Below are 26742 nucleotides of genomic sequence, written 5' to 3'. Positions count from 1 at the left end.
GGTAGTATTCAACATGTGTATGATGGTAGTATTCAACAACATGTGTATGATGGTAGTATTCAACAACATGTGTATGATGGTAGTATTCAACATGTGTTTGATGGTAGTATTCAACAACATGTGTATGATGGTAGTATGGTAGTATTCAACATGTGTATTACATTTTTACATTTAAGTCATTTAGCAGACGCTCTTATCCAGAGCGACTTACAAATTGGTGCATTCACCTTATGACATCCAGTGGAACAGCCACTTTACAATAGTGCATCTACATATTTTAAGGGGGGGGGGTGAGAAGGATTACTTTATCCTATCCTAGGTATTCCTTAAAGAGGTGGGGTTTCAGGTGTCTCCGGAAGGTGGTGATTGACTCCGCTGTCCTGGCGTCGTGAGGGAGTTTGTTCCACCATTGGGGAGCCAGAGCAGCGAACAGTTTTGACTGGGCTGAGCGGGAACTGTACTTCCTCAGTGGTAGGGAGGCGAGCAGGCCAGAGGTGGATGAACGCAGTGCCCTTATTTGGGTGTAGGGCCTGATCAGAGCCTGGAGGTACTGAGGTGCCGATCCCCTCACAGCTCCGTAGGCAAGCACCATGGTCTTGTAGCGGATGCGAGCTTCAACTGGAAGCCAGTGGAGAGAGCGGAGGAGCGGGGTGACGTGAGAGAACTTGGGAAGGTTGAACACCAGACGGGCTGCGGCGTTCTGGATGAGTTGTAGGGGTTTAATGGCACAGGCAGGGAGCCCAGCCAACAGCGAGTTGCAGTAATCCAGACGGGAGATGACAAGTGCCTGGATTAGGACCTGTGCCGCTTCCTGTGTGAGGCAGGGTCGTACTCTGCGGATGTTGTAGAGCATGAACCTACAGGAACGGGCCACCGCCTTGATGTTAGTTGAGAACGACAGGGTGTTGTCCAGGATCACGCCAAGGTTCTTAGCGCTCTGGGAGGAGGACACAATGGAGTTGTCAACCGTGATGGCGAGATCATGGAACGGGCAGTCCTTCCCGGGAGGAAGAGCAGCTCCGTCTTGCCGAAGTTCAGCTTGAGGTGGTGATCCGTCATCCACACTGATATGCCTGCCAGACATGCAGAGATGCGATTCGCCACCTGGTCATCAGAAGGGGGAAAGGAGAAGATTAATTGTGTGTCGTCTGCATAGCAATGATAGGAGAGACCATGTGAGGTTATGACAGAGCCAAGTGACTTGGTGTATAGCGAGAATAGGAGAGGGCCTAGAACAGAGCCCTGGGGGACACCAGTGGTGAGAGCGCATGGTGAGGAGACAGATTCTCGCCACGCCACCTGGTAGGAGCGACCTGTCAGGTAGGACGCAATCCAAGCGTGGGCCACGCCGGAGATGCCCAACTCGGAGAGGGTGGAGAGGAGTATCTGATGGTTCACAGTATCGAAGGCAGCCGATAGGTCTAGAAGGATGAGAGCAGAGGAGAGAGAGTTAGCTTTAGCGGTGCGGAGCGCCTCCGTGATACAGAGAAGAGCAGTCTCAGTTGAATGACTAGTCTTGAAACCTGACTGATTTGGATCAAGAAGGTCATTCTGAGAGAGATAGCGGGAGAGCTGACCAAGGACGGCACGTTCAAGAGTTTTGGAGAGAAAAGAAAGAAGGGATACTGGTCTGTAGTTGTTGACATCGGAGGGATCGAGTGTAGGTTTTTTCAGAAGGGGTGCAACTCTCGCTCTCTTGAAGACGGAAGGGACGTAGCCAGCGGTCAGGGATAAGTTGATGAGCGAGGTGAGGTAAGGGAGAAGGTCTCCGGAAATGGTCTGGAGAAGAGAGGAGGGGATAGGGTCAAGCGGGCAGGTTGTTGGGCGGCCGGCCGTCACAAGACGCGAGATTTCATCTGGAGAGAGAGGGGAGAAAGAGGTCAGAGCACAGGGTAGGGCACTGTGAGCAGAACCAGCGGTGTCGTTTGACTTAGCAAACGAGGATCGGATGTCGTCGACCTTCTTTTCAAAATGGTTGACGAAGTCATCTGCAGAGAGGGAGGAGGGGGGAGGGGAGGAGGATTCAGGAGGGAGGAGAAGGTGGCAAAGAGCTTCCTAGGGTTAGAGGCAGATGCTTGGAATTTAGAGTGGTAGAAAGTGGCTTTAGCAGCAGAGACAGAGGAGGAAAATGTAGAGAGGAGGGAGTGAAAGGATGCCAGGTCCGCAGGGAGGCGAGTTTTCCTCCATTTCCGCTCGGCTGCCCGGAGCCCTGTTCTGTGAGCTCGCAATGAGTCGTCAAGCCACGGAGCGGGAGGGGAGGACCGAGCCGGCCTGGAAGATAGGGGACATAGAGAGTCAAAGGATGCAGAAAGGGAAGAGAGGAGGGTTGAGGAGGCAGAATCAGGAGATAGGTTGGAGAAGGTTTGAGCAGAGGGAAGAGATGATAGGATGGAAGAGGAGAGAGTAGCGGGGGAGAGAGAGCGAAGGTTGGGACGGCGCGATACCATCCGAGTAGGGGCAGTGTGGGAAGTGTTGGATGAGAGCGAGAGGGAAAAGGATACAAGGTAGTGGTCGGAGACTTGGAGGGAGTTGCAATGAGGTTAGTGGAAAAACAGCATCTAGTAAAGATGAGGTCGAGCGTATTGCCTGCCTTGTGAGTAGGGGGGAAGGTGAGAGGGTGAGGTCAAAAGAGGAGAGGAGTGGAAAGAAGGAGGCAGAGAGGAATGAGTCAAAGGTAGACGTGGGGAGGTTAAAGTCGCCCAGAACTGTGAGAGGTGAGCCATCCTCAGGAAAGGAGCTTATCAAGGCATCAAGCTCATTGATGAACTCTCCGAGGGGACCTGGAGGGCGATAAATGATAAGGATGTTAAGCTTGAAAGGGCTGGTAACTGTGACAGCATGAAATTCAAAGGAGGCGATAGACAGATGGGTAAGGGGAGAAAGAGAGAATGACCACTTGGGAGAGATAAGGATCCCGATGCCACCACCCCGCTGACCAGAAGCTCTCGGGGTGTGCGAGAACACGTGGGCGGACGAAGAGAGAGCAGTAGGAGTAGCAGTGTTATCTGTGGTGATCCATGTTTCTGTCAGTGCCAAGAAGTCGAGGGACTGGAGGGAAGCATAGGCTGAGATGAACTCTGCCTTGTTGGCTGCAGATCGGCAGTTCCAGAGGCTACCGGAGACCTGGAACTCCACGTGGGTCGTGCGCGCTGGGATCACCAGATTAGGGTGGCAGCGGCCACGCGGTGTGGAGCGTTTGTATGGTCTGTGCAGAGAGGAGAGAACAGGGATAGACAGACACATAGTTGACAGGCTACAGAAGAGGCTACGCTAATGCAAGGAGATTGGAATGACAAGTGGACTACACGTCTCAAATGTTCAGAAAGTTAAGCTTACGTAGCAAGAATCTTATTGACTAAAATGATTAAAATGATACAGTACTGCTGAAGTAGGCTAGCTGGCAGTGGCTGCGTTGTTGACTTTGTAGGCTAGCTGGCAGTGGTGTGTATGATGGTAGTATTCAACATGTGTATGATGGTAGTATTCAACATGTGTATGATGGTAGTATTCAACAACATGTGTATGATGGTAGTATTCAACAACATGTGTATGATGGTAGTATTCAACATGTGTATGATGGTAGTATTCAACAACATGTGTATGATGGTAGTATTCAACATGTGTATGATGGTAGTATTCAACAACATGTGTATGATGGTAGTATTCAACAACATGTGTATGATGGTAGTATTCAACAACATGTGTTTGATGGTAGTATTCAACATGTGTTTGATGGTAGTATTCAACATGTGTATGATGGTAGTATTCAACAACATGTGTATGATGGTAGTATTCAACAACATGTGTATGATGGTAGTATTCAACATGTGTTTGATGGTAGTATTCAACAACATGTGTATGATGGTAGTATGGTAGTATTCAACATGTGTATGATGGTAGTATTCAACATGTGTATGATGGTAGTATTCAACAACATGTGTATGATGGTAGTATTCAACAACATGTGTATGATGGTAGTATTCAACATGTGTATGATGGTAGTAATTCAACAACATGTGTATGATGGTAGTATTCAACATGTGTATGATGGTAGTATTCAACATGTGTATGATGGTAGTATTCAACAACATGTGTATGATGGTAGTATTCAACAACATGTGTATGATGGTAGTATTCAACATGTGTATGATGGTAGTATTCATCAACATGTGTATGATGGTAGTATTCATCAACATGTGTATGATGGTAGTATTCAACAACATGTGTATGATGGTAGTATTCATCAACATGTGTATGATGGTAGTATTCAACATGTGTATGATGGTAGTATTCAACATGTGTATGATGGTAGTATTCAACAACATGTGTATGATGGTAGTATTCAACAACATGTGTATGATGGTAGTATTCATCAACATGTGTATGATGGTAGTATTCAACAACATGTGTATGATGGTAGTATTCAACAACATGTGTATGATGGTAGTATTCATCAACATGTGTATGATGGTAGTATTCATCAACATGTGTATGATGGTAGTATTCAACATGTGTATGATGGTAGTATTCAACATGTGTATGATGGTAGTATTCAACAACATGTGTATGATGGTAGTATTCAACAACATGTGTATGATGGTAGTATTCAACATGTGTATGATGGTAGTATTCATCAACATGTGTATGATGGTAGTATTCAACAACATGTGTATGATGGTAGTATTCAACAACATGTGTATGATGGTAGTATTCATCAACATGTGTATGATGGTAGTATTCAACATGTGTTTGATGGTAGTATTCAACATGTGTATGATGGTAGTATTCAACAACATGTGTATGATGGTAGTATTCAACATGTGTTTGATGGTAGTATTCAACATGTGTATGATGGTAGTATTCAACAACATGTGTATGATGGTAGTATTCAACATGTGTATGTTGGTAGTATTCAACATGTGTATGATGGTAGTATTCATCAACATGTGTTTGATGGTAGTATTCAACATGTGTTTGATGGTAGTATTCAACATGTGTATGATGGTAGTATTCAACAACATGTGTATGATGGTAGTATTCAACATGTGTTTGATGGTAGTATTCAACATGTGTATGATGGTAGTATTCAACATGTGTATGATGGTAGTATTCAACATGTGTATGATGGTAGTATTCAACATGTGTATGATGGTAGTATTCAACATGTGTTTGATGGTAGTATTCAACATGTGTTTGATGGTAGTATTCAACATGTGTATGATGGTAGTATTCAACAACATGTGTATGATGGTAGTATTCAACAACATGTGTATGATGGTAGTATTCATCAACATGTGTATGATGGTAGTATTCAACAACATGTGTATGATGGTAGTATTCAACAACATGTGTATGATGGTAGTATTCAACAACATGTGTATGATGGTAGTATTCAACATGTGTATGATGGTAGTATTCAACATGTGTATGATGGTAGTATTCAACATGTGTATGATGGTAGTATTCAACATGTGTATGATGGTAGTATTCAACAACATGTGTATGATGCTAGTATTCAACAACATGTGTATGATGGTAGTATTCAACAACATGTGTTTGATGGTAGTATTCAACATGTGTATGATGGTAGTATTCAACAACATGTGTATGATGGTAGTATTCAACAACATGTGTATGATGGTAGTATTCAACATGTGTATGATGGTAGTATTCAACATGTGTATGATGGTAGTATTCAACAACATGTGTATGATGGTAGTATTCAACATGTGTATGATGGTAGTATTCAACATGTGTTTGATGGTAGTATTCAACAACATGTGTATGATGGTAGTATTCAACAACATGTGTATGATGGTAGTATTCAACATGTGTATGATGGTAGTATTCATCAACATGTGTATGATGGTAGTATTCATCAACATGTGTATGATGGTAGTATTCAACAACATGTGTATGATGGTAGTATTCAACAACATGTGTATGATGGTAGTATTCAACAACATGTGTATGATGGTAGTATTCAACAACATGTGTATGATGGTAGTATTCAACAACATGTGTATGATGGTAGTATTCAACAACATGTGTATGATGGTAGTATTCAACAACATGTGTATGATGGTAGTATTCAACAACATGTGTATGATGGTAGTATTCAACAACATGTGTATGATGGTAGTATTCAACAACATGTGTATGATGGTAGTATTCAACATGTGTTTGATGGTAGTATTCAACAACATGTGTATGATGGTAGTATTCAACATGTGTATGATGGTAGTATTCAACATGTGTATGATGGTAGTATTCAACATGTGTATGATGGTAGTATTCAACATGTGTTTGATGGTAGTATTCAACATGTGTATGATGGTAGTATTCAACATGTGTTTGATGGTAGTATTCAACATGTGTTTGATGGTAGTATTCAACATGTGTATGATGGTAGTATTCAACATGTGTATGATGGTAGTATTCATCAACATGTGTATGATGGTAGTATTCATCAACATGTGTATGATGGTATTATTCAACAACATGTGTATGATGGTAGTATTCAACATGTGTATGATGGTAGTATTCAACAACATGTGTATGATGGTAGTATTCAACATGTGTATGATGGTAGTATTCAACAACATGTGTATGATGGTAGTATTCAACATGTGTTTGATGGTAGTATTCAACATGTGTATGATGGTAGTATTCAACATGTGTATGATGGTAGTATTCAACAACATGTGTATGATGGTAGTATTCAACAACATGTGTATGATGGTAGTATTCAACAACATGTGTATGATGGTAGTATTCAACATGTGTATGATGGTAATATTCAACAACATGTGTATGATGGTAGTATTCAACAACATGTGTTTGATGGTAGTATTCAACATGTGTTTGATGGTAGTATTCAACATGTGTATGATGGTAGTATTCAACAACATGTGTATGATGGTAGTATTCAACAACATGTGTATGATGGTAGTATTCAACATGTGTTTGATGGTAGTATTCAACAACATGTGTATGATGGTAGTATGGTAGTATTCAACATGTGTATGATGGTAGTATTCAACATGTGTATGATGGTAGTATTCAACATGTGTATGATGGTAGTATTCAACAACATGTGTATGATGGTAGTATTCAACAACATGTGTATGATGGTAGTATTCAACATGTGTATGATGGTAGTATTCAACAACATGTGTATGATGGTAGTATTCAACATGTGTATGATGGTAGTATTCAACAACATGTGTATGATGGTAGTATTCAACAACATGTGTTTGATGGTAGTATTCAACATGTGTTTGATGGTAGTATTCAACATGTGTATGATGGTAGTATTCAACAACATGTGTATGATGGTAGTATTCAACAACATGTGTATGATGGTAGTATTCAACATGTGTTTGATGGTAGTATTCAACAACATGTGTATGATGGTAGTATGGTAGTATTCAACATGTGTATGATGGTAGTATTCAACATGTGTATGATGGTAGTATTCAACATGTGTATGATGGTAGTATTCAACAACATGTGTATGATGGTAGTATTCAACAACATGTGTATGATGGTAGTATTCAACATGTGTATGATGGTAGTAATTCAACAACATGTGTATGATGGTAGTATTCAACATGTGTATGATGGTAGTATTCAACATGTGTATGATGGTAGTATTCAACAACATGTGTATGATGGTAGTATTCATCAACATGTGTATGATGGTAGTATTCATCAACATGTGTATGATGGTAGTATTCAACATGTGTATGATGGTAGTATTCAACATGTGTATGATGGTAGTATTCAACAACATGTGTATGATGGTAGTATTCAACAACATGTGTATGATGGTAGTATTCATCAACATGTGTATGATGGTAGTATTCATCAACATGTGTATGATGGTAGTATTCAACAACATGTGTATGATGGTAGTATTCAACAACATGTGTATGATGGTAGTATTCATCAACATGTGTATGATGGTAGTATTCAACATGTGTATGATGGTAGTATTCAACATGTGTATGATGGTAGTATTCAACATGTGTATGATGGTAGTATTCAACAACATGTGTTTGATGGTAGTATTCAACATGTGTTTGATGGTAGTATTCAACATGTGTATGATGGTAGTATTCAACAACATGTGTATGATGGTAGTATTCAACATGTGTTTGATGGTAGTATTCAACATGTGTATGATGGTAGTATTCAACAACATGTGTATGATGGTAGTATTCAACATGTGTATGTTGGTAGTATTCAACATGTGTATGATGGTAGTATTCATCAACATGTGTTTGATGGTAGTATTCAACATGTGTTTGATGGTAGTATTCAACATGTGTATGATGGTAGTATTCAACAACATGTGTATGATGGTAGTATTCAACATGTGTTTGATGGTAGTATTCAACATGTGTATGATGGTAGTATTCAACAACATGTGTATGATGGTAGTATTCAACATGTGTATGATGGTAGTATTCAACAACATGTGTATGATGGTAGTATTCAACATGTGTTTGATGGTAGTATTCAACATGTGTATGATGGTAGTATTCAACATGTGTATGATGGTAGTATTCAACAACATGTGTATGATGGTAGTATTCAACAACATGTGTATGATGGTAGTATTCATCAACATGTGTATGATGGTAGTATTCAACAACATGTGTATGATGGTAGTATTCAACATGTGTATGATGGTAGTATTCAACATGTGTATGATGGTAGTATTCAACATGTGTATGATGGTAGTATTCAACATGTGTATGATGGTAGTATTCAACATGTGTATGATGGTAGTATTCAACATGTGTATGATGGTAGTATTCAACAACATGTGTATGATGCTAGTATTCAACAACATGTGTATGATGGTAGTATTCAACAACATGTGTTTGATGGTAGTATTCAACATGTGTTTGATGGTAGTATTCAACATGTGTATGATGCTAGTATTCAACAACATGTGTATGATGGTAGTATTCAACAACATGTGTATGATGGTAGTATTCAACAACATGTGTATGATGGTAGTATTCAACATGTGTATGATGGTAGTATTCAACAACATGTGTATGATGGTAGTATTCAACATGTGTTTGATGGTAGTATTCAACATGTGTTTTATGGTAGTATTCAACAACATGTGTATGATGGTAGTATTCAACAACATGTGTTTGATGGTAGTATTCAACATGTGTTTGATGGTAGTATTCAACAACATGTGTATGATGGTAGTATTCAACAACATGTGTATGATGGTAGTATTCAACAACATGTGTATGATGGTAGTATTCAACATGTGTATGATGGTAGTATTCAACATGTGTATGATGGTAGTATTCATCAACATGTGTATGATGGTAGTATTCATCAACATGTGTATGATGGTAGTATTCATCAACATGTGTATGATGGTAGTATTCATCAACATGTGTATGATGGTAGTATTCATCAACATGTGTATGATGGTAGTATTCATCAACATGTGTATGATGGTAGTATTCATCAACATGTGTATGATGGTAGTATTCATCAACATGTGTATGATGGTAGTATTCATCAACATGTGTATGATGGTAGTATTCATCAACATGTGTATGATGGTAGTATTCATCAACATGTGTATGATGGTAGTATTCAACAACATGTGTATGATGGTAGTATTCAACAACATGTGTATGATGGTAGTATTCAACAACATGTGTATGATGGTAGTATTCAACAACATGTGTATGATGGTAGTATTCAACAACATGTGTATGATGGTAGTATTCAACAACATGTGTATGATGGTAGTATTCAACATGTGTATGATGGTAGTATTCAACATGTGTATGATGGTAGTATTCAACATGTGTATGATGGTAGTATTCAACAACATGTGTATGATGGTAGTATTCAACAACATGTGTATGATGCTGGTCTGTAGTAATGTGACAACTGTGTGTTTGTTTTCAGCCCAAGAAAGGAGGGGGTTTGTCCTATAACTCCATGGTTCCTCTGACGATGTGTTCTGAGAAACTGGTCCAGCTTATCCTCCACGAGTACAGTATCCTTCTGACCTACAGACACCACTAGATACAGACACCACTAGATAGACACCACTAGATACAGACACCACTAGATACAGACACCACTAGATACAGACACCGCTAGGTACAGACACCACTAGATACAGACACCACTAGATACAGACACCACTAGATACAGACACCACTAGATACAGACACCGCTAGGTACAGACACCACTAGATACAGACACCACTAGATACAGACACCACTAGATACAGACAACACTAGATACAGACAACACTAGATACAGACACCGCTAGATACAGACACCGCTAGGTACAGACACCACTAGATACAGACACCACTAGATACAGACACCGCTAGATACAGACACCGCTAGGTACAGACACCGCTAGATACAGACACCACTAGATACAGACACCACTAGATACAGACAACACTAGATACAGACAACACTAGATACAGACACCACTAGATACAGACACCACTAGATACAGACACCACTAGATACAGACGCCACTAGATACAGACACCACTAGATACAGACGCCACTAGATACAGACACCACTAGATACAGACACCACTAGATACAGACACCACTAGATACAGACACCACTAGATACAGACACCACCGACTACAGACACCACTAGGTACAGACACCACTAGTAACTACAGACACAATACCACTACTAACTACAGACGCAATACCACTACTAACTACAGACGCAATACCACTACTAACTACAGACGCAATACCACTACTAACTACAGACGCAATACCACTACTAACTACAGACACCATACCACTACTAACTACAGCCACAATACCACTACTAACTACAGACACAACCTCACCAACTACAGACACAATACCACTACCAACTACAGACACAATACAGACCACTAGATACAGACACCACTAGATACAGACATCACTAGATACAGACAACACTAGATACAGTCACCACCGACTACAGACACCACTAGATACAGACACCACTAGATACAGACACCACTAGATACAGACACCACTAGATACAGACACCACTAGATACAGACACCACCGACTACAGACACCACTAGGTACAGACACCACTAGATACAGACACCACTAGATACAGACACCACTAGATACAGACACCACTAGATACAGACACCACTAGATACAGACACCACTAGATACAGACGCCACTAGATACAGACGCCACTAGATACAGACGCCACTAGATACAGACGCCACTAGATACAGACGCCACTAGATACAGACGCCACTAGATACAGACGCCACTAGATACAGACGCCACTAGATACAGACAACACTAGATACAGACAACACTAGATACAGACAACACTAGATACAGACAACACTAGATACAGACACCACTAGATACAGACACCACTAGATACAGACACCACTAGATACAGACAACACTAGATACAGACACCACTAGATACAGACAACACTAGATACAGACACCACTAGATACAGACACCACTAGATACAGACACCACTAGATACAGACACCACTAGATACAGACGCCACTAGATACAGACGCCACTAGATACAGACGCCACTAGATACAGACACCACTAGATACAGACAACACTAGATACAGACGCCACTAGATACAGACGCCACTAGATACAGACGCCACTAGATACAGACACCACTAGATACAGACACCACTAGATACAGACACCACTAGATACAGACACCACTAGATACAGACAACACTAGATACAGACACCACCGACTACAGACACCACTAGGTACAGACACCACTAGTAACTACAGACACAATACCACTACTAACTACAGACGCAATACCACTACTAACTACAGACGCAATACCACTACTAACTACAGACGCAATACCACTACTAACTACAGACACCATACCACTACTAACTACAGACACCATAACACTACTAACTACAGACACCATACCACTACTAACTACAGACACCATACCACTACTAACTACAGCCACAATACCACTACTAACTACAGACACAACCTCACCAACTACAGACACAATACAGACCACTAGATACAGACACCACTAGATACAGACAACACTAGATACAGTCACCACCGACTACAGACGCCACTAGATACAGACGCCACTAGATACAGACGCCACTAGATACAGACGCCACTAGATACAGACGCCACTAGATACAGACGCCACTAGATACAGACGCCACTAGATACAGACGCCACTAGATACAGACGCCACTAGATACAGACGCCACTAGATACAGACGCCACTAGATACAGACGCCACTAGATACAGACGCCACCACCTACAGACGCCACCACCCACAGACGCCACCACCCACAGACGCCACCACCTACAGACGCCACCACCCACAGACGCCACCACCCACAGACGCCACCACCCACAGACGCCACCACCCACAGACGCCACCACCCACAGACGCCACCACCCACAGACGCCACCACCCACAGACGCCACCACCCACAGACGCCACCACCCACAGACGCCACCACCCACAGACGCCACCACCCACAGACGCCACCACCCACAGACGCCACCACCCACAGACGCCACCACCCACAGACGCCACCAACTACAGACGCCACCAACTACAGACGCCACCACCTACAGACGCCACCACCTACAGACGCCACCACCTACAGACGCCACCACCTACAGACGCCACCACCTACAGACGCCACCACCTACAGACGCCACCACCTACAGACGCCACCACCTACAGACGCCACCACCTACAGACGCCACCAGATACAGGCGCCACCACCTACAGACGCCACCACCTACAGACGCCACCAGATACAGACGCCACCAGATACAGACGCAATATCACCAGCTACAGACACCACCGACTACAGACACCATACCACCAACTACAGCCACGATACCACTAACTACAGACACCACTAAACACAGACACAGCATCATCAACTACAGACACAATACCACTACTAACTACAGATACAATACCACTAACTACAGACACCACTAAACACAGACACAGCATCATCAACTACGTAGAATGTATGCACACATGACTGTAAGTCGCTTTGGATAAAAGCGTCTGCTAAATGGCATATATTATTATATTATATATTATTATTATTATATTATTATTATATTAGACACAATACCACTACTAACTACAGACACAATACCACTAACTACAGACACCACTAAACACAGACACAGCATCATCAACTACAGACACAATACCACTACTAACTACAGACACAATACCACTACTAACTACAGACACAATACGACTACTAACTACAGACACAACCTCACTAACTACAGACACAATACCACAACTAACTACAGATACAATACCACTACTAACTACAGACACCATACCACTACTAACTACAGACACCATACCACTAATAACTACAGACACCATACCACCACCAACTACAGACACAACCTCACCAACTACAGACACAACCTCACCAACTACAGACACAACCTCACCAACTACAGACACAACCTCACCAACTACAGACACAATACCACTACTAACTACAGACACAATACCACTACTAACTACAGACACCATACCACTACTAACTACAGACACCATACCACTAGTAACTACAGACACCACACCACTAGTAACTACAGACACCATACCACTAGTAACTACAGACACCATACCACTAATAACTACAGACACCATACCACTAATAACTACAGACACCATACCACTACTAACTACAGACACCATACCACTACTAACTACAGACACAACCTCACTAACTACAGACACCATACCACTACTAACTACAGACACCATACCACCACCAACTACAGACACAACCTCACCAACTACAGACACAACCTCACCAACTACAGACACAACCTCACCAACTACAGACACAACCTCACCAACTACAGACACAACCTCACCAACTACAGACACAACCTCACCAACTACAGACACAACCTCACCAACTACAGACACAACCTCACCAACTACAGACACAACCTCACCAACTACAGACACAATACCACTACTAACTACAGACACCATACCACTACTAACTACAGACACCATACCACTACTAACTACAGACACCATACCACTAGTAACTACAGACACCATACCACTAGTAACTACAGACACCATACCACTACTAACTACAGGCACCATACCACTACTAACTACAGACACAATACGACTACTAACTACAGCCACAATACCACTACTAACTACAGACACAATACCACTAACTACAGACACCATACCACTACTAACTACAGACACCATACCACCAACTACAGACACAATACGACTACTAACTACAGACACAATACCACTACTAACTACAGACACAATACCACTACTAACTACAGACACCATACAACTACTAACTACAGACACCATACAACTACTAACTACAGACACAATACCACTACTAACTACAGACACAATACCACCAACTACAGACACAATATCACTACTAACTACAGACACAATACCACTAACTACAGACACCATACCACTACTAACTACAGACACCATACCACCAACTACAGACACCATACGACTACTAACTACAGACACCATACCACTACTAACTACAGACACCATACCACTACTAACTACAGACACCATACCACTACTAACTACAGACACAATACCACTACTAACTACAGACACAATACCACTACTAACTACAGACACCATACCACTACTAACTACAGACACCATACCACTAACTACAGACACCATACCACTACATTTACATTACATTTACATTTAAGTCATTTAGCAGACGCTCTTATCCAGAGCGACTTACAAATTGGTGCATTCACCTTATGACATCCAGTGGAACAGCCACTTTACAATAGTGCAACTAAATCTTTTAAGGGGGGGGGGAGAAGGAATACTTATCCTATCCTAGGTATTCCTTAAAGAGGTGGGGTTTCAGGTGTCTCCGGAAGGTGGTGATTGACTCCGCTGTCCTGGCGTCGTGAGGGAGTTTGTTCCACCATTGGGGGGCCAGAGCAGCGAACAGTTTTGACTGGGCTGAGCGGGAACTGTACTTCCTCAGTGGTAGGGAGGCGAGCTTGCCAGAGGTGGATGAACGCAGTGCCCTTGTTTGGGTGTAGGGCCTGATCAGAGCTGAGGTGCCGTTCCCCTCACAGCTCCGTAGGCAAGCACCATGGTCTTGTAGCGGATGCGAGCTTCAACTGGAAGCCAGCGGAGGAGCGGGGTGACGTGAGAGAACTTGGGAAGGTTGAACACCAGACGGGCTGCGGCGTTCTGGATGAGTTGTAGGGGGTTAATGGCACAGGCAGGGAGCCCAGCCAACAGCGAGTTGCAGTAATCCAGACTGGAGATGACAAGTGCCTGGATTAGGACCTGCGCCGTTTCCTGTGTGAGGCAGGGTCGTACTCTGCGGATGTTGTAGAGCATGAACCTACAGGAACGGGCCACCACCTTGATGTTAGTTGAGAACGACAGGGTGTTGTCCAGGATCACGCCAAGGTTCTTAGCGCTCTGGGAGGAGGACACAATGGAGTTGTCAACCGTGATGGCGAGATCATGGAACGGGCAGTCCTTCCCCGGGAGGAAGAGCAGCTCCGTCTTGCCGAGGTTCAGCTTGAGGTGGTGATCCGTCATCCACACTGATATGTCTGCCAGACATGCAGAGATGCGATTCGCCACCTGGTCATCAGAAGGGGGAAAGGAGAAGATTAATTGTGTGTCGTCTGCATAGCAATGATAGGAGAGACCATGTGAGGTTATGACGGAGCCAAGTGACTTGGTGTATAGCGAGAATAAGAGGGGGCCTAGAACAGAGCCCTGGGGGACACCAGTGGTGAGAGCGCGTGGTGAGGAGACAGATTCTCGCCACGCCACCTGGTAGGAGCGACCTGTCAGGTAGGACGCAATCCAAACGTGGGCCGCGCCGGAGATGCCCAACTCAGAGAGGGTGGAGAGGAGGATCTGATGGTTCACAGTATCGAAGGCAGCCGATAGGTCTAGAAGGATGAGAGCAGAGGAGAGAGAGTTAGCTTTAGCAGTGCGGAGCGCCTCCGTGATACAGAGAAGAGCAGTCTCAGTTGAATGACTAGTCTTGAAACCTGACTGATTTGAATCAAGAAGGTCATTCTGAGAGAGATAACGGGAGAGCTGGCCAAGGACGGCACGTTCAAGAGTTTTGGAGAGAAAAGAAAGAAGGGATACTGGTCTGTAGTTGTTGACATCGGAGGGATCGAGTGTAGGTTTTTTCAGAAGGGGTGCAACTCTCGCTCTCTTGAAGACGGAAGGGACGTAGCCAGCGGTCAGGGATGAGTTGATGAGCGAGGTGAGGTAAGGGAGAAGGTCTCCGGAAATGGTCTGGAGAAGAGAGGAGGGGATAGGGTCAAGCGGGCAGGTTGTTGGGCGGCCGGCCGTCACAAGACGCGAGATTTCATCTGGAGAGAGAGGGGAGAAAGAGGTCAGAGCACAGGGTAGGGCAGTGTGAGCAGAACCAGCGGTGTCGTTTGACTTAGCAAACGAGGATCGGATGTCGTCGACCTTCTTTTCAAAATGGTTGACGAAGTCCTCTGCAGAGAGGGAGGAGGGGGGGAGGAGGATTCAGGAGGGAGGAGAAGGTGGCAAAGAGCTTCCTAGGGTTAGAGGCAGATGCTTGGAATTTAGAGTGGTAGAAAGTGGCATTAGCAGCAGAGACAGAAGAGGAAAATGTAGAGAGGGAGCGAAAGGATGCCAGGTCCGCAGGGAGGCGAGTTTTCCTCCATTTCCGCTCGGCTGCCTGGAGCCCACTACTAACTACAGACACAATACCACCAACTACAGACACAATACCTTAACGATCCACCTCAGAACAGTAGGTAGAACCTTAACGATCCACCTCAGAACAGTAGGTAGAACCTTAACGATCCACCTCAGAACAGTAGGTAGAACCTTAACGATCCACCTCAGAACAGTAGGTAGAACCTTAACGATCCACCTCAGAAATCTTCAATGCGGAGGTTCTGTTCCGAGAAGACAGCACTCCTGATGACTTCATCGACGTCATTGTTGGGAACCGAGTTTACATGCCCTGTTTATACGTACGTACCTGATCTATGATCTTGCTCTATGTTTATAAGTAACTGATCTATGTTCTAGTTCTATGTTTATACGTACCTACCTGATCTATGATCTTGCTCTATGTTTATAAGTAACTGATCTATGTTCTAGTTCTATGTTTATACGTACGTACCTGATCTATGATCTTGCTCTATGTTTATACGTACCTACCTGATCTATGATCTTGCTCTATGTTTATAAGTAACTGATCTATGTTCTAGTTCTATGTTTATACGTACGTACCTGATCTATGATCTAGCTCTATGTTTATACGTACCTACCTGATCTATGATCTTGCTCTATGTTTATAAGTAACTGATCTATGTTCTAGTTCTATGTTTACAATACGTACCTGATCTATGATCTAGCTCTATGTTTATACGTACCTACCTGATCTATGATCTTGCTCTGTTTATACGTACGTACATGATCTACATTTACATTTAGCTAGCTCTATGTTTATACATGCGTACCTGATCTATGATCTAGCTCTATGTTTATACGTACCTGTTCTGTACCAGTCCACAATGAATATGTAGTGGTGTGTGTAGGTGTATAACAAGGTGGATCAGATCTCTATAGAGGAGGTGGACAGACTGGCCCATGAACCCCACAGCGTTGTCATCAGGTCAGAAACTACCCTGTCTGTCTCTGTCTGTCTTACTGTCTGTCTGACTGTCTCTTCTCTGTCTGACTGTCTCTTCTCTGTCTGACTGTCTCTTCTCTGTCTGACTGTCTCTTCTCTGTCTGACTGTCTCTTCTCTGTCTGACTGTCTCTTCTCTGTCTGACTGTCTCTTCTCTGTCTGACTGTCTCTTCTCTGTCTGACTGTGTTCTCTCTGTCTGACTGTCTCTTCTCTGTCTGACTGTGTTCTCTCTGTCTGACTGTCTCTTCTCTGTCTGACTGTCTCTTCTCTGTCTGACTGTCTCTTCTCTGTCTGACTGTGTTCTCTCTGTCTGACTGTCTCTTCTCTGTCTGACTGTCTCTTCTCTGTCTGACTGTCTCTTCTCTGTCTGACTGTCTCTTCTCTGTCTGACTGTGTTCTCTCTGTCTGACTGTCTCTTCTCTGTCTGACTGTCTCCTCTCTGTCTGACTGTCTCTTCTCTGTCTGACTGTCTCCTCTCTGTCTGACTGTCTCTTCTCTGTCTGACTGTGTTCTCTCTGTCTGACTGTCTCTTCTCTGTCTGACTGTCTCTTCTCTGTCTGACTGTCTCTTCTCTGTCTGACTGTGTTCTCTCTGTCTGACTGTCTCTTCTCTGTCTGACTGTCTCTTCTCTGTCTGACTGTCTCTTCTCTGTCTGACTGTCTCTTCTCTGTCTGACTGTCTCTTCTCTGTCTGACTGTGTTCTCTCTGTCTGACTGTCTCTTCTCTGTCTGACTGTCTCTTCTCTGTCCGACTGTCTCTTCTCTGTCTGACTGTCTCTTCTCTGTCTGACTGTCTCTTCTCTGTCTGACTGTGTTCTCTCTGTCTGACTGTCTCTTCTCTGTCTGACTGTCTCTTCTCTGTCTGACTGTCTCTTCTCTGTCTGACTGTGTTCTCTCTGTTAGCTGTGGGATGAAGCTGAACCTGGACTTCCTGTTAGAGAGGCTGTGGGAATACCTGGCGCTCATCTGTCTTTACACAAAGAAGAGAGGAGGTACACACACACCCCCCCAACCCCCGTATACTGAGAATGCGTCATGTTCGATTTTGTTGTTGCCTGCTATTGGTTGATGTCGGTAGCTCCTCCCCATATCTAACTGATCAGCTGTTGTCGTAGGCTGAATGAGTTTCAAATTGTCGCACTCTATTTGACTTTTTCTCATACTTAAACGGCCTACTCCCACGCTGTGTGTTGAACCCCTGGTGTCTCCCACGCTGTGTGTTGAACCCCTGGTGTCTCCCACGCTGTGTGTTGAACCCCTGGTGTCTCCCACGCTGTGTGTAGAGCCCCTGGTGTCTCCCACGCTGTGTGTTGAACCCCTGGTGTCTCCCACGCTGTGTGTAGAGCCCCTGGGGTCTCTCACGCTGTGTGTTGAACCCCTGGTGTCTCCCACGCTGTGTGTAGAACCCCTGGCGTCTCCCACGCTGTGTTGAACCCCTGGCGTCTCCTGTTGAATTGTGGGTCTTGTTGTTTCAGAGAGGCCTGACTTCAGCGACGCCATCATCATGAGGAGAGGAGCGTCTGTAGAACATGTGGTGAGCTTGAACACACTGACAATCCTGGCTTTGAACCCAGGTGGTCGGCACCAGACTGTGTTAACCCGCTGAGCTAAAGCCTTAACGACGGTCTCCCTCTCTCTCTCCCTGCAGTGCCATCGGATCCACAGAACGTTAGCCAGCCAGTTCAAGTACGCCCTGGTCTGGGTAAGTTAGCAGCACCCCGTGCTAGCAACGTTGGGTTTGCCCTCTGCATCTTTCTTTCATGACTCCATTTTGTGCCTGTTGTGTTCCAGGGCATGACTCCATTTTGTGCCTGTTGTGTTCCAGGGCATGACTCCATTTTGTGCCTGTTGTGTTCCAGGGCATGACTCAATTTTGTGCCTGTTGTGTTCCAGGGCATGACTCAATTTTGTGCCTGTTGTGTTCCAGGGCATGACTCCATTTTTTGTGCCTGTTGTGTTCCAGGGCATGACTCCATTTTGTGCCTGTTGTGTTCCAGGGCATGACTCCATTTTGTGCCTGTTGTGTTCCAGGGCATGACTCCATTTTGTGCCTGTTGTGTTCCAGGGCATGATTCCATTTTGTGCCTGTTGTGTTCCAGGGCATGACTCCATTTTGTGCCTGTTGTGTTCCAGGGCATGACTCCATTTTGTGCCTGTTGTGTTCCAGGGCACCAGCACCAAGTTCGACCCCCAGCGGGTGGGGCTGACACACATCATGGAGCATGAGGACGTCATCCAGATTGTTAAGAAGTGAAACAGCTCTTCGGGATAGGTCCGATGACGGGCTGGGGGTGGGTGGGACGATTTAGTAAAACAGGCCTTCTGATTGGACGGAATACAAGATGGGTGGGAGGAGTTAAAAACAAAAACAGGAAGTTGATTTATCCAGAACCAGTGCTACAGTAGATTCTAAAGTCCTGATTCTTATTTCGCATTTAGAACAACAACTAAAATAACCAATCAAGAACCAGATGCCATCTGGGTTACAAGAGGACAGGAAGCAACACATTTGAACTTTGTTGACATTTAAACCAGAATGACAAGGGAAACTAAATAAATTCCACCAACGTAAAATGGACACCGTTTGTTTCTGTGGTTTTGTTTTTCCATTGGTTGCAATTTGTCTTGTTTTTGAATTCCAATCCAGCAGGTTCTGTAGTCTGCAGAGGTAAGGGGACTGACAGCAGAGATGGAGGTGTTGAATTATAATGGTCCTGTAGTCTACAGAAGTAAGGAGGCTGACAGAGATGGAGGTGTTGAATTGAAAAGACAGCCATTAAAATGGTCCTGTAGTCTGCAGAAGTAAGGAGACTGACAGTAGAGATGGAGGTGTTGAATTATAATGGTCCTGTAGTCTACAGAAGTAAGGAGACTGACAGAGATGGAGGTGTTGAATTGAAAAGACAGCCATTAAAATGGTCCTGTAGTCTGCAGAAGTAAGGAGACTGACAGCAAGTCTACAGAAGTAAGGAGACTGACAGCAGAGATGGAGTGTGAATTGAAAAGACAGCCATTATAATGGTCCTGTAGTCTACAGAAGTAAGGAGACTGACAGCAGAGATAGAGGTGTTGAATTATAATGGTCCTGTAGTCTACAGAAGTAAGGAGACTGACAGCAGAGATGGAGGTGTTGAATTATAATGGTCCTGTAGTCTACAGAAGTAAGGAGACTGACAGCAGAGATGGAGGTGTTGAATTATAATGGTCCTGTAGTCTACAGAAGTAAGGAGACTGACAGCAGGTCCTGTAGTCTACAGAAGTAAGGAGACTGACAGCAGAGATGGAGGTGTTGAATTGAAAAGACAGCCATTATAATGGTCCTGTAGTCTACAGAAGTAAGGAGACTGACAGCAGAGATGGAGGTGTTGAATTATAATGGTCCTGTAGTCTACAGAAGTAAGGAGACTGACAGAGATGGAGGTGTTGAATTGAAAAGACAGCCATTAAAATGGTCCTGTAGTCTGCAGAAGTAAGGAGACTGACAGCAGGTCCTGTAGTCTACAGAAGTAAGGAGACTGACAGTAGAGATGGAGGTGTTGAATTGAAAAGACAGCCATTATAATGGTCCTGTAGTCTGCAGAAGTAAGGAGACTGACAGCAGGTCCTGTAGTCTACAGAAGTAAGGAGACTGACAGCAGAGATAGAGGTGTTGAATTATAATGGTCCTGTAGTCTACAGAAGTAAGGAGACTGACAGCAGAGATGGAGGTGTTGAATTATAATGGTCCTGTAGTCTACAGAAGTAAGGAGACTGACAGCAGGTCCTGTAGTCTACAGAAGTAAGGAGACTGACAGCAGAGATGGAGGTGTTGAATTGAAAAGACAGCCATTATAATGGTCCTGTAGTCTACAGAAGTAAGGAGACTGACAGCAGAGATGGAGGTGTTGAATTATAATGGTCCTGTAGTCTACAGAAGTAAGGAGACTGACAGCAGAGATAGAGGTGTTGAATTATAATGGTCCTGTAGTCTACAGAAGTAAGGAGACTGACAGCAGAGATAGAGGTGTTGAATTATAATGGTCCTGTAGTCTGCAGAGGTAAGGAGACTGACAGCAGGTCCTGTAGTCTACAGAAGTAAGGAGACTGACAGCAGAGATGGAGGTGTTGAATTGAAAAGACAGACATTATAATGGTCCTGTAGTCTGCAGAAGTAAGGAGACTGACAGCAGAGATAGAGGTGTTGAATTATAATGGTCCTGTAGTCTACAGAAGTAAGGAGACTAACACCCCTGTTAGGTACAGATCTGGGATCAGCTTCCCCCTATGAACCATTATACATAACATAACACCCCTGTTAGGTACAGATCTGGGATCAGCTTCCCCCTATGAACCATTATACATAACACCCCTGTTAGGTACAGATCTGGGATCAGCTTCCCCCTATGAACCATTATACATAACACCCCTGTTAGGTACAGATCTGGGATCAGCTTCCCCCTATGAACCATTATACATAACATAACACCCCTGTTAGGTACAGATCTGGGATCAGCTTCCCCCTATGAACCATTTATACATAACACCCCTGTTAGGTACAGATCTGGGATCAGCTTCCCCCTATGAACCATTTATACATAACATAACACCCCTGTTAGGTACAGATCTGGGATCAGCTTCCCCCTATGAACCATTATACATAACACCCCTGTTAGGTACAGATCTGGGATCAGCTTCCCCCCATGAACCATTATACATAACATAACACCCCTGTTAGGTACAGATCTGGGATCAGCTTCCCCCTATGAACCATTATACATAACATAACACCCCCATAACACCCCTGTTAGGTTCAGATCTGGGATCAGCTTCCCCCTATGAACCATTATACATAACATAACACCCCCATAACACCCCTGTTAGGTACAGATCTGGGATCAGCTTCCCCCTATGAACCATTATACATAACACCCCTGTTAGGTACAGATCTGGGATCAGCTTCCCCCTATGAACCATTATACATAACATAACACCCCCATAACACCCCTGTTAGGTACAGATCTGGGATCAGCTTCCTCCTATGAACCATTATACATAAGATTCATAACACCCCTGTTAGGTTCAGATCTGGGATCAGCTTCCCCCTATGAACCATTATACATAACACCCCTGTTAGGTACAGATCTGGGATCAGCTTCCCCTTATGAACCATTATACATAAGATTCATAACACCCCTGTTAGGTTCAGATCTGGGATCAGCTTCCCCCTATGAACCATTATACATAACACCCCTGTTAGGTACAGATCTGGGATCAGCTTCCTCCTATGAACCATTATACATAAGATTCATAACACCCCTGTTAGGTTCAGATCTGGGATCAGCTTCCCCCTATGAACCATTATACATAACACCCCTGTTAGGTACAGATCTGGGATCAGCTTCCCCTTATGAACCATTATACATAAGATTCATAACACCCCTGTTAGGTTCAGATCTGGGATCAGCTTCCCCCTATCCTGAACCATTATACATAACACCCCTGTTAGGTACAGATCTGGGATCAGCTTCCCCCTATCCTGAACCATTATACATAAGATTCATAACACCCCTGTTAGGTTCAGATCTGGGATCAGCTTCCCCCTATCCTGAACCATTATACATAACACCCCTGTTAGGTTCAAATCTGGGATCAGCTTCCCCCTATGAACCATTATACATAACATAACACCCCTGTTAGGTTCAAATCTGGGATCAGCTTCCCCCTATGAACCATTATACATAACACCCCTGTTAGGTACAGATCTGGGATCAGCTCCCCCCTATGAACCATTATACATAAGATTCATAACACCCCTGTTAGGTACAGATCTGGGATCAGCTTCCCCCTATCCTGAACCATTATACATAAGATTCATAACACCCCTGTTAGGTTCAGATCTGGGATCAGCTCCCCCCTATGAACCATTATACATAAGATTCATAACACCCCTGTTAGGTTCAGATCTGGGATCAGCTTCCCCCTATGAACCATTATACATAAGATTCATAACACCCCTGTTAGGTTCAGATCTGGGATCAGCTTCCCCCTATCCTGAACCATTAGTGGGGAAAAGGCAAAACTGTTCCAAGATCAGCATCTCGGGGCAACTTCACCCTACTCCTGTTAAAACCAGAGGAGTGACGGCTAGAGTGGATTACTGAAAGGTGTGCCGAGCCCTTCTGTGATAGAAAGCTCTGGGTGTCGTCGCGTTTCAATCACTTTACAAGCGTCAGGAACAGATGTAGATTATCTTTGGTGATCTTCACCTCGGACTAGTTGAACATTAACAGCTAAACTCCCATATAGTGTGTGTGTGTGTCGGGAAATGTAATGTAAAACGGTCTTTGAGGTGAGGAAGGTTCACAGTGCAGCAGAAGGAGTCGAGAGGGTTGGACGCTTGAAGAGGTCTGTTTCAGTCTGGAGGTAAGAAATGAAACAGTTTTTCTCTTGGAGAATCAAATCAGACTATTCACAGAGCACCTTACTGGGCAGGCATTTTCAAAGTGCTTCACAAATGACCAAGTGAGAAAGATTAAAACACAGTACATTTCTTAAATTGGACATTAAAATGTTAATGACAATAATGAAGTAAATGGTAAACTTGAGAGACTAATGCATTAAAATAACATACAGAGAGAGATAAAATAGACAGGATGACTAAACCAAACCCGAAGTGAAAACACACGAGATAAAATATCTTTATTTAAACAACGTCTCCAGTTTCTGAGCTAGATATTAATTTATTAATTTATTATTATTATTATTATTATTATTATGCTCTAACAGAAGGCTGAATCCCAGACTCCAGAGTCTGTTTAATATGCTCTAACAGAAGGCTGAATCCCAGACTCCAGAGTCTGTTTAATATGCTCTAACAGAAGTCTGAATCCCAGACTCCAGAGTCTGTTTAATATGCTCTAACAGAAGGCTGAATCCCAGACTCCAGAGTCTGTTTAATATGCTCTAACAGAAGGCTGAATCCCAGACTCCAGAGTCTGTTTAATATGCTCTAACAGAAGGCTGAATCCCAGACTCCAGAGTCTGTTTAATATGCTCTAACAGAAGGCTGAATCCCAGACTCCAGAGTCTGTTTAATATGCTCTTCTGAATCCCAGACTCCAGAGTCTGTTTAATATGCTCTAACAGAAGGCTGAATCCCAGACTCCAGAGTCTGATATGCTCTAACAGAGGCTGAATCCCAGACTCCAGAGTCTGTTTAATATGCTCTAACAGAAGGCTGAATCCCAGACTCCAGAGTCTGTTTAATATGCTCTAACAGAAGGCTGAATCCCAGACTCCAGAGTCTGTTCAGCATTATGTTTAATATGCTCTAACAGAAGGCTGAATCCCAGACTCCAGAGTCTGTTTAATATGCTGTAACAGAAGGCTGAATCCCAGACTCCAGAGTCTGTTTAATATGCTCTAACAGAAGGCTGAATCCCAGACTCCAGAGTCTGTTTAATATGCTCTAACAGAAGGCTGAATCCCAGACTCCAGAGTCTGTTTAATATGCTCTAACAGAAGGCTGAATCCCAGACTCCAGAGTCTGTTTAATATGCTCTAACAGAAGGCTGAATCCCAGACTCCAGTTTAATATGCTCTAACAGAAGGCTGAATCCCAGACTCCAGAGTCTGTTTAATATGCTCTAACAGAAGGCTGAATCCCAGACTCCAGAGTCTGTTTAATATGCTCTAACAGAAGGCTGAATCCCAGACTCCAGAGTCTGTTTAATATGCTCTAACAGAAGGCTGAATCCCAGACTCCAGAGTCTGTTTAATATGCTCTAACAGAAGGCTGAATCCCAGACTCCAGAGTCTGTTTAATATGCTCTAACAGAAGGCTGAATCCCAGACTCCAGAGTCTGTTCAGCATTATATGCTCTAACAGAAGTCTGAATCCCAGACTCCAGAGTCTGTTTAATATGCTCTAACAGAAGGCTGAATCCCAGACTCCAGAGTCTGTTTAATATGCTCTAACAGAAGGCTGAATCCCAGACTCCAGAGTCTGTTTAATATGCTCTAACAGAAGGCTGAATCCCAGACTCCAGAGTCTGTTTAATATGCTCTAACAGAAGGCTGAATCCCAGACTCCAGAGTCTGTTTAATATGCTCTAACAGAAGGCTGAATCCCAGACTCCAGAGTCTGTTTAATATGCTCTAACAGAAGGCTGAATCCCAGACTCCAGAGTCTGTTTAATATGCTCTAACAGAAGGCTGAATCCCAGACTCCAGAGTCTGTTTAATATGCTCTAACAGAAGGCTGAATCCCAGACTCCAGAGTCTGTTTAATATGCTCTAACAGAAGGCTGAATCCCAGACTCCAGAGTCTGTTTAATATGCTGTAACAGAAGGCTGAATCCCAGACTCCAGAGTCTGTTTAATATGCTCTAACAGAAGGCTGAATCCCAGACTCCAGAGTCTGTTTAATATGCTGTAACAGAAGGCTGAATCCCAGACTCCAGAGTCTGTTTAATATGCTCTAACAGAAGGCTGAATCCCAGACTCCAGAGTCTGTTTAATATGCTCTAACAGAAGGCTGAATCCCAGACTCCAGAGTCTGTTTAATATGCTCTAACAGAAGGCTGAATCCCAGAGAGTCCTGTAACAGAAGGCTGAATCCCAGACTCCAGAGTCTGTTAACAGGCTGAATTATGTTTAATATGCTCTAACAGAAGGCTGAATCCCAGACTCCAGAGTCTGTTTAAATGCTCTAACAGAAGGCTGAATCCCAGCAGAGTCTGTTCAATGGCTCTAACAAGGCTGAATCCCAGACTCCAGAGTCTAAATACCGGAGCACTTAATGGCTCAATGTATGGTATGGTTTTAATAAACAACGACACTAGATGACTGACAGGACCGGTGGCTTCAAAGCCTCTCAATGGTCGATTCAAAGCATCTACAATCCAGGGTTTATATACATCGCTGGTTCTAATGCATATTATCTATAACAAACTGGGTGGTTCTAACGCATATTATCTAT

General features: G+C 43.6%; 1 protein-coding gene across 2 annotated transcripts in view; it reads left to right on the top strand.

Annotated features, from left to right (window-relative positions):
* LOC124021217 (developmentally-regulated GTP-binding protein 2) overlaps nucleotides 1–20361 on the top strand; it is a 65652-nt gene extending 45291 nt beyond the window's left edge. For both annotated transcript variants that reach the window (XM_046336565.1, XM_046336564.1), the window contains exons 8-14: nucleotides 9958–10048; nucleotides 17022–17119; nucleotides 17690–17766; nucleotides 18687–18775; nucleotides 19259–19317; nucleotides 19432–19485; nucleotides 19951–20361. In XM_046336565.1, coding sequence (XP_046192521.1) covers nucleotides 9958–10048; nucleotides 17022–17119; nucleotides 17690–17766; nucleotides 18687–18775; nucleotides 19259–19317; nucleotides 19432–19485; nucleotides 19951–20037 — 555 coding nt within the window. In that variant the 3' untranslated portion in view covers nucleotides 20038–20361. The remainder of the gene's footprint in view (nucleotides 1–9957; nucleotides 10049–17021; nucleotides 17120–17689; nucleotides 17767–18686; nucleotides 18776–19258; nucleotides 19318–19431; nucleotides 19486–19950) is intronic.
* The last annotated feature ends 6381 nt before the right edge of the window (nucleotides 20362–26742 follow it).

The sequence above is a fragment of the Oncorhynchus gorbuscha genome, unplaced genomic scaffold (genome assembly GCF_021184085.1).
Source record: "Oncorhynchus gorbuscha isolate QuinsamMale2020 ecotype Even-year unplaced genomic scaffold, OgorEven_v1.0 Un_scaffold_1092, whole genome shotgun sequence".
Lineage (NCBI taxonomy): Eukaryota > Metazoa > Chordata > Actinopteri > Salmoniformes > Salmonidae > Oncorhynchus > Oncorhynchus gorbuscha.
Note: the sequence above shows the minus strand (reverse complement) of the source record. Positions and strands in the feature narration are given on the sequence as shown.